The 9,254-nt window shown below is 39.4% G+C and overlaps 3 protein-coding genes across 3 annotated transcripts; 2 read left to right on the top strand and 1 right to left on the bottom strand.

The window, feature by feature from the left end:
- Positions 1–231: 231 nt before the first annotated feature.
- On the bottom strand, positions 232–1,578 carry MELLADRAFT_106661 (uncharacterized protein; the record flags this gene model as incomplete). The annotated part of the gene is made up of 5 exons (XM_007410147.1): positions 232–336; positions 801–877; positions 907–971; positions 1,058–1,169; positions 1,422–1,578. 5 exons carry the CDS (start codon positions 1,576–1,578, stop codon positions 232–234), a joined length of 516 nt encoding a protein of 171 aa, XP_007410209.1.
- A 3,480-nt stretch (positions 1,579–5,058) lies between these two features.
- MELLADRAFT_71907 (uncharacterized protein) lies at positions 5,059–5,785 on the top strand (the record flags this gene model as incomplete). Its single annotated transcript, XM_007410285.1, has 1 exon — positions 5,059–5,785. The coding sequence occupies one exon, from the start codon at positions 5,191–5,193 to the stop codon at positions 5,551–5,553; it is 363 nt and encodes a 120-aa protein (XP_007410347.1).
- A 1,108-nt stretch (positions 5,786–6,893) lies between these two features.
- Positions 6,894–7,461, top strand: MELLADRAFT_106659 (uncharacterized protein; the record flags this gene model as incomplete). The annotated part of the gene is made up of 3 exons (XM_007410286.1): positions 6,894–7,080; positions 7,133–7,291; positions 7,424–7,461. The coding sequence occupies 3 exons, from the start codon at positions 6,894–6,896 to the stop codon at positions 7,459–7,461; spliced, it is 384 nt and encodes a 127-aa protein (XP_007410348.1).
- Positions 7,462–9,254: the final 1,793 nt, after the last annotated feature.

The raw sequence follows: 9,254 nt of genomic DNA, 5'->3' as shown, positions 1-9,254 counted from the left end.
CCCGCCTGTATATTTGATGTTGCTGTAATCTGCCCAACACTCGCAGATCCCGCTGCGTGTCGCGGAGCCACGCAACCAATTAGTGGGCTGGTGTGGCGCGTCGCTCGTGTCGCGTTCCAAGGTTGCAGCTAGGCTGAGGCCTGCCCAATGGCAGGCCCAAAGACGGTCGACTCTCGAGTGCTGGGACCTGCCAAAAGACCGGCTTTGTATGCGGAGAAAAATGACTGACTTTTATTGGCCCACTGAGGCCGCCTGACCACAGATAACTCCTCTTCGCACTCCCCCCCCTAAAGAAACCTTACTACGAAGTGAGATATACCAGAACATTAAAATAATCTGTTGGAAGAGAAAAAAGAAATCATAAATCCAACTCATGTTTTCCCCGAATAAAATTTTTGTTGTATCCAACTTTGAAAGATTGACATAACTCACCCCTAAAAATTGACCATGTCTTGTCTCTAAATGAAAAATAAAATTCAAACAAAGAAATCAAACACATAAAAGACAAACCTTGAACAAAGAAGATAAAATTTGACCCTACAATGTTGAGGTGAGTCGATTTTATTGATATTAGATCGGTCGGGTCCACAGGAGTTTTCCGGAGTCCTGTGGTGCGGATCCTCCAGCTCAGTTGAATTCAACTCATAAGGCCTTCATAGAACAATGAACCAAGAGAGCAGTGAGGTACAAAGAAAACCTTTCGGGAAGAGGAGCAAAAGATACCAGTAATTCACTAACCCCCAAGTCCGTTGATATGTGCTGATGATACATACCCATAATGTGTAACCCTACTCGCTCACCTCCGTAAACTCTTTTGAACAATCGGTGAATGCTAAAAATGATAAGATCCTCTCGTCACTAATTGGGTGGAGGTTTCCTAGACAGTTTCGGATTCGAATCACTCACGTATGCAAGATTTTCCAGTTCCCGAAGCAGGTGGTAGTGTAACTTTTTGAGTACAAGCTGAAGAGCTGGATCCCAATGCCACGGTAAACACAAGATTACAGTAAGCAACAGAGAACTGGATTATGACTCTGAAGAAAATCGCTACGCACACAATTTCGTGTCGTCCAATCGCATATAGTCCAAACATATTTGATCGCTTGATTTAGGGTCGGTCGGGTCTGCCTCAAGCTCTCGACAGTTTTTCATTGAGACCACTTGATAACCTAGATTTACATTCAATGAATGAATATGTGATAGTCGGCTTCCTTGTGAGAATTGATCATGAGATAATCAGTTTGTATATCGAAGAAGACGCAAGGCCAAGCAAGGATATTTTGTACCTGCACGTGTGTTAATGGGCTGGCTTTCGCTTCTGATCCACGATGCAAACTTCAAAATTGAGAAGAAACAGGTTCAGTTGAACTGTGCAATGAATTACATTCAAAATCGAACAGAAGGACAAAATTCCAACGTACCAACGTCAACCACAGGAGCAGGTGAAAAGACTCCTGTTGATCCATGAGTACATTTGTATCTATATCCAAAGGTTTCGGTGTAAGATACTATAAGCGCGTTGAGACACAAGGTAGAGACTAGCACAGCGACCGCGAGGGTTGCAGGTTGGTGGAACATGCTGATGCAAAAATCAAGAGGAAGAACAATGACGCAGGTGGTGAAAAGATGAAGCTTTCCATTAGCCCGCTTATTGAGCTGGATGCCGAAGGAAGTCGATCAAGCAAAACACTCATTCAAAGCAAACTTTATGGAAATGACCAGTCTTTGACGGCAAATTCCTAAATCATTGGACTAATATTTGTGAAGCTCCTTGGGTTTAGAATTCGAAAGCTCAGAGCATCGAGCAACAACTTCGAGTAAAGGAGCAAATTGCAGAGATTGCAATGAAACAGGTCAGCCGATCCGAGTCAAGTCACCTCGAGCAGAGCTTTTGCATGGCTAGCAACCCTACCTCCTTACGTGGTCATGATAGGTTGTATGCGAGAAGGATTAGGCGATGATCTTATAATAGCAACAGCTTGTGAGTACCCTTGATCAGTTTGACTCTTCGTAGTGTTCAGTTGCCGATCTACCGCAAGCTGTAAACCATTTTTTGATGAAGTCTAATCAGATTGATGGTTTGTTTAAAAATACATTTCAAGATATAAAGGATCAATTTCTTTCAACTCACATATGATTATGTTTGAATAGATTGAGCGAGATAATCAAGTATCGTAGTTGAAAAGTAGAATTCTAAAAATATGTTGCTGAGCTTCCGTTTGCTAGGGCTTGTTGACCACGCGAAATACAATTCATCACGCTCGTTTGAAATAGTTGAAAGACTAGTTGCGGAATCGAAAATGATAACTCGTTTCCATCATTTGGCAAAGTTTGAGTAAGAGACTGTAAGAGATCATCATCGCTGAAACTAAGAAGGTTTTCAGCCCGAGGTTTGCAGTCCAACGATGTCAGAGATATCAGTTTTGCACGTCTTTTTCGATTGATCAAAACTGACCCAACATTGTGACTTTTTGTTTGATGATTAATTAATGGCAAGATGATATCGATAGACCGTGACGTGGATGAAGTGATTATTGACCTATTGCAATTGAAAACCGCACAACCTTGATTCTCTGGTCTTTAATCAAGAACAGATCATTTAAAACAATGAAAATGTAAAAACTCAAGATAGCAGGGCAAGACAAATGAGGGAGTATTGAAACAGATTGAAGCTGCACTGCAGCGAGAAGGTCATCGTCAACTCTCATGATACTGCTTCACGGAAGCTCGTCCTGCGCGTCAAAAAAAAACCTAATTGCGTCAACTTCATTCTGAGTTCAACTCTAATCATCTTCTTCTCCACCTCAACTCATCATCCATTCACCGCCATTCCAATTCACCGTGACTTCTATATAAACCAAGAAGATTAACGGCAAGTTTGGTGGATCATTAAAACCACATTCCGTATCGGTTTGGAATCTTTTCTTGCGCTTTTTTTGCGAAAAAAAATCCTGTGGGGTCCCTTCTGGTTTTATGGCCTGACGTCATGGATGTCATAATAAAACGCATACATTCTAAGGCAGTTTCTGTGTAAGTGTGCAGATCATTGCGGTCGGGTAATTGAACTTTTCGTCCCCACCAACTTGTGTTGGGGGTATATGCATGGTTGAAACTTGTCAATCATTTTGCTGGGGAACATTCGACGGTCAAGACCACCTCAGCGAGAGATGGGACTGACTCGCCCTTTCGCAATTTCACGTCTTACTCACAGAAAATTTGTTTTTGCAGTGCCCGTGCTGCCTAAAAGTGGGCGAGTCTAGTTTCACCAAATGATCAAGTTTCTCAATTGCAAAAATGAACCAGAATTGGTCGAACTGTGACTATAGAGGCCTAGTTTACCTTGATGCATAGAGTTTGAAAGACATCAAGTGCGGTTTTTAAAAAAAAACCTGGACCGGCACCGTTAAAGTATCAAACTAGACTCAAAGCAAAAGGCTGAATCCGAAAAGATAATGAGCTCATACTGGATACAATCAGGTAAACTGGTCAGCAAAGTAAATGGCGCGATCAATAATTTGCAACTAACGAAAGCCATTTGATCAGACCACTTCGATGAGAATTCTACTTTGCTGATGTATCTTATAAAAAGACCCTGATTCGATCCTAATCTGGCAGCCATCTATAAGGATAGTTTCTTAATTGTGCACATTTCTTCATAAACCACTGTCTTTATTAAAGTCTTTTACTGTTTAAATACCATCGTATCGTATCATACACCATCGTCATCACTTACAAAAGGTCACTCTTTTTTCTTTACTCCACTCGACAACTTTTGACTATAAATAAACACCAATCAATCACTTTACATCCCATCAATCGCTATCATCGTCCACTTCCTTGATTTAGATTAATTATAACCATCTACATTATCGAATTATAAACAATACTATAACTTTCTAATTAATTCACTCCACTTGATTAGATTTTATTCCCATCTCATCGATACCCCTTTTCATCGATATATCCCTTTTGGTTATTAATTAATCATGTCCAACTCAATCCAAGCGTCATCGGTCTCATCCGAAATGTGTAACAACTCTGAACTTACCCAATCTACCCGAGTTAAAACCATACGTCATAAACCAACAATCACCTTCACACCAGCCCCAACTACCATCGTAGAAAAACAAGCCATCGAAACAATCCAAGAACCTGCTACTGCAACCAACCGCAAAAAGCCCACCGGGTTTTCTGATCTACCCATCGAGTTAGTTTTAGACATCGTTGATGAAGTTAGAAAAGTAGAAGAATGGCAAAAACTAGAATTATATACTAAGTGGAAAGATGGAAAACCGGGACGTCAAAGTTGGGAAGAATCTTCAAAACCAACCAACGAGAAAGAAGCCATCATCGACAAAAGAAGAAACCTTGATGGTTTATCTGGTGTGAATCAAAGATTAAATGAAATTTGTGAAAAGACTATGTGGAAGGTAAGCTTATTAATCATTTTTTAACCATCTCAACGTCTTGACATAATCTGATCATGCTCCTCTTCATTTTCTTAAGGCTCTTGTTATGATCGATAACCGTTCACCCGACAGAACTTACATCTTAAATCAAGACATTGGTCCTAAACACGGTTCACTTGTTGAAAAGGTTTACTTCACTTTACCAAGCGACTACTTATTAAACAGCGAGCTCAAAGTTTACTACCCTAAAGATCAAGATATTTCCTATTTAGAGCCTGAAGCCCTCGAATCTAAAGAATACCTTTTTCCTGCTCTCGTTAGTCATATGATCAAGGACTTACCCAACTTACAGTCCCTTACCTTATCTGAACCGACTGATCTTGATCAACACGATGACCCAGATGAAACTCACAAAGTCTTGAACTTTGCGTTACTTCAAACCATTCCGGCCATCGTATCTTCAGTCTCCCTTAAACATCTCGAATTAAGCCAAATGGACTGTACTTCAATCCACAAGAATTTCATCCAACGCTTATTAGAACGATTGACTAACCTTGAATCCTTGTCACTCGACGCCATAGAATTCGTACCTGAAAGTCGTAGTACTGAAAGACTCGGTTTATCGATTTCCAAAATCACCAACTTGAAAACCCTTTCGATCACTTCGACTGATTGTGTTGATGCGGCTTGGCGTAGATTCAAATGGTCAGGTTCAATTGTTGATTTGAGATTAGAGGGTTTCAACTTTAAAGGAGAAAGGGATTATAAAGTCCTTGATCATATGGCACCTAACGTAGTTAAACTAGTTCTTTCACCTGCTGAACCTATAGATGATTGGGAAGAAGACCAGCCAGCTCAACACGTTTACAAGTTACCACAATTAGTTTCATTGGAAATAAAAGCTTGGTGTGAAGATTTAACACCAAGATTTCAATATTGCGAAAAGTTGGAAAAACTTCATACAGTTATGAATTTACAACGTCATTCAAACTGGGAAGTGATTCCGATTTTGGTTTGTGCAAACGCTTGGCCTAAATTAAATACATTAGTCTTACAAAACTCTTCTGAACATATGATCAAGTTTTTTACTACCAACGGCTTAGGTGAATTTTGTAACAAACACCGTATTGAACTTATGACCTGATTGTTTTTCTTTCAACCGAACAAAACCGTCTTTTTCACAAGTCTTCTGTACATGACGCTTTGTTTTAAAATCTCGTTATCACCTTATTGTAAAGAACTTGTTTGTTCTAATGTCCTTCTTTTCTTTTGAATACCTTGTACACTCTTTTGTTTCCATTGAACTTATTGCGTCGTTTTTTGAAACCATGTTTGTAGCCCGCTTTGATATGAATAAAGATCGTTATTTTGTGACCAACTTGATGAGCGAAAGAAATGTTTATTGCCGAGACGTGTGAGTATACACTTGATTCAAAATTCAAAGTAAGCGAGCTTGATTTTTTGGTTCATCTGGCACGCTACCAAACACCTTGATCACTAAATTTACATGGTGCTACATTGTGCATGTACATATTCATTTCCTTTCTGGGAAACAATAATCCCACCAATGTTGTGGGTTGCGTGCAGCTTTTATGCACTTCATGGTACATATGAGATTCTTTATAGCTCTTGGAAAGTTGCTCGATGTTTAACTTCCCCTATCCTACATTCAAGATGTGAATAAATTTACAAGTAGCTATTATATCTCCACCTCCTTCATGACCTGCGAGACCGACTTGGAGGTTCTTGGCACATGTAACCGTCATATTGGTCATGTTTCAAGGGAAGAATCGTAGCCTTTAACCAAGCACGTCAACTCAAACCCCGTTAAGCAACGGGACTGACACTACATTTTGCCTATGACTTTTTGTGGCATATCTGGTGATCCGATTGTACCCACTGAACTCACACAGAATCAGACCCTTGTTAGCCGGCCTCCTGTGACACATTTGACAAAATCTACCTAAGACTCAAGAGCCCAAATTGTATGTACGCTTCGGTTTTCTCTTGTAATACACTTTATGTATTGAAATCTTCTAAATCTTCAAAACAAAACCCCCGAACATATCTTGTGATGTGTTGAAAAACGACTCACTATACCTCCTTGCAGCTCACACAAGTTTCACGCTCCGCTCTTCCTAGTTGGATCATAATTCCGGTTCACCGAACAATGTGAATATATCCTAGAGTAGTATATACTCATGTCAGTTGTGTTTTTCGCGTTTATTACGATATTACGCACTTCTATGCTTTAAATACGCCCACATACATCTTCCGGGGTTTACTTATGGTGCAACTTTGATCAGACTCTTACTTATATCATCAAGGTCTTCCGATTGAATGAAGCTCCTTCCGTTCACAGAAATATTCAAAGTCATTTTCTTCATCTTTACTCTAATCTTTCCACAAGTTACAAAAGTCTCTGGTTGGTTTTTCGAAAGACGTCCGAATGGAACATCAAGAAGAAGCATTTCTTTATCAAAAATGACAGCAATGGGACAAATATCAAAACCAGCAAGTAGAATCAAACAAGCTGATGTGTTTATGGATGAAGGCAAAATTGATAATAGACCTAGATCTCCACATCGTAAATTGAATTCTAGACAACAAGATCAACCTAATCGATCTAATTCAAAAAATTATCATGATTATCGTACTTTAAGATCATCGAGTCAGTCTACTTCAAGAAGGAGAGGTATGAGTTTTCAGGAACCGGATCATAGGAGATCGAAGGAGAGGCAGCTGGGGTCAATTCGTAGCCGGAGGATCAGTGAACAGCTCGAGGGATCGATATATACCTCGTACGTATCGTTCGACAGTGATTTTATCTTCAAGACAGATGTACAAGTCTAACTTATCTTCGGCACTATTACAATATATAGGTAAGAAAATATACTTTCATCCTTGATAATCGATTAACTCGAATTGTAATACCAACATCTTAATACATATACCACTTCGACATAACTTGAAGAACCTCTTGAAACTAAATCTTTCATGTGATCGGTACCTAGTAACAAGACCAAACCGAGACCAATTTCAAGATGTATGATAAAGTAGAGGAAAAAGTGGACATCGATTTCGAACTTCTTTCATCATAATCCTATATTGTTCAAAATGGTTTCCATTCATTTAATTCTATCGTTGACTAAATTATCGAAATCAAAAAACTTCACGACTCAGAAACAAAACTTCTTACCTTTCTTTTGGACACCAGTATATGATTGTTATAATAGGTTATGAGCCTGAGTCAGATGAAATTGAAGATATGTTTCAAAGTTTTGGGTTTCTCAAACTTGTGTTTTTTAGTCAATTATTTCGTATGACTGGTGGGAAGGATCCTGCTTACCTACTTTCAAAAAGAAAATGTATATTCTTTTTCAGGGAGAAGTCAACAAGGGTTATATCATTTCTTTCATCAGATTTAAGACTAATTTAATTGTGGGTAATGGAAATTTTTGATAAAAGTAATCGCTCCAAATATGATGAGAAACATTTGACACCCAAAGTACTTTGACTTGGTGTGCGTGATACGTTCAGGCTCGCAATCTAGATGAATAAGCTTATTGAGCTTCACTGTCATCTCAGTCACACCTTTTTGAAAGGCTTAGCTTATGTCTTCTGCAGCATAGTTATATTTTCTCGACAACCACTTATGTACCTTCCATGAAGAAAAATCCCTCGTCTCCTTCATTTCCCACATGTGGAGTTACATACCTGACTCTAAGCTGTGATCATAGCGAGAAATCCAACACAAATCAGCAATCATCTTTGTAGGTCCATGTGGGAGGGATCATGTGGGTTGAGGTCGAGAGATTTTGACATAAGCAGCTGAAGGCTTTGAAGATTTCTTTCCTGCAACTCAAAGATCGCAAAAGTTTCACGAAATATCCAAGCCAGCAAATAAACTTCGTAAAGCCAGTGATATTGTTATTAACCAATTCCATCTACTATCATTATGACATAAATTCTCCTGATATAGCTTTACTGAAGGACCAATCTCTAGCTGGTCTTCATCCATTCAAACTTTGGGTATTCTCATGATACCATTTGATTGAACCGAATAGCTTCAGTGCCTTACCAAAGCACATACTTTCAGTTTTTGATATTGTTTACTCTCCCTTCTAGAATCCATGACTCATATAAAATTTGCTCAGAAAGATCTCAATTTTGAAGAGCGCAAAGTGATGCGAGAAACACAGGTAAAGATGCATTTTCCGCCCCTTTTCAGCTTCTTAGCTATGAGTATTGCAAGAGAAGTGATCCATCTTGTTGTGAAGCCCAAAGTTTGTTCCAAGGCTGCAGCTCTGGACTGTATCCGCGCCACCAGGACCCTGGAAAGCTCCAGGTGAACTATCCAACGTAAAATGAATGGATTGAGGGTTGAAAAAAAGGCCAAAGTACCAACAAAAAAGGTATTTTTTGGGGGTTTTTCAAGCCAAAATCAGATTTTTGGAATTCAGACCTACCGACGTGACAGGTATGGGTTTCTCCTGAGCCAAAAAAAAAGCCCGAAAACACTGTCTTTTGGACGTACATACCAACCAAAAACGAATGGATTGGTCTCCTGGGAGATTTTTAGCAATTTTTGCTCTTTAAACCTACCAACGTAACCGGAATTGTTTTAGCTTAACTAAGCCCCTCGCGCGGCCGCGTCCGCGCCCTCAAAAGAGGGGCTTATGACTAAAACGGGTTTTTTGGCTGTGTGACTCCACGTTTTAAGTACCCTTATGTTGTTTTTCTCGTCTCTGCTCTTCCAATTTTCAACAATTTTTCAGACCTTCAAGTATGTTGTTCTTTGTCAAATTGTACATATTGTGATATACTTTTCATGAGCAACAGACA

This window comes from Melampsora larici-populina, assembly GCF_000204055.1.
Source record: "Melampsora larici-populina 98AG31 unplaced genomic scaffold MELLAscaffold_19, whole genome shotgun sequence".
In the NCBI taxonomy this organism is placed as follows: domain Eukaryota; kingdom Fungi; phylum Basidiomycota; class Pucciniomycetes; order Pucciniales; family Melampsoraceae; genus Melampsora; species Melampsora laricis-populina.
The sequence above is the reverse complement of the archived record's forward strand: the minus strand, read 5'-3'. Positions and strand labels throughout refer to the sequence as shown.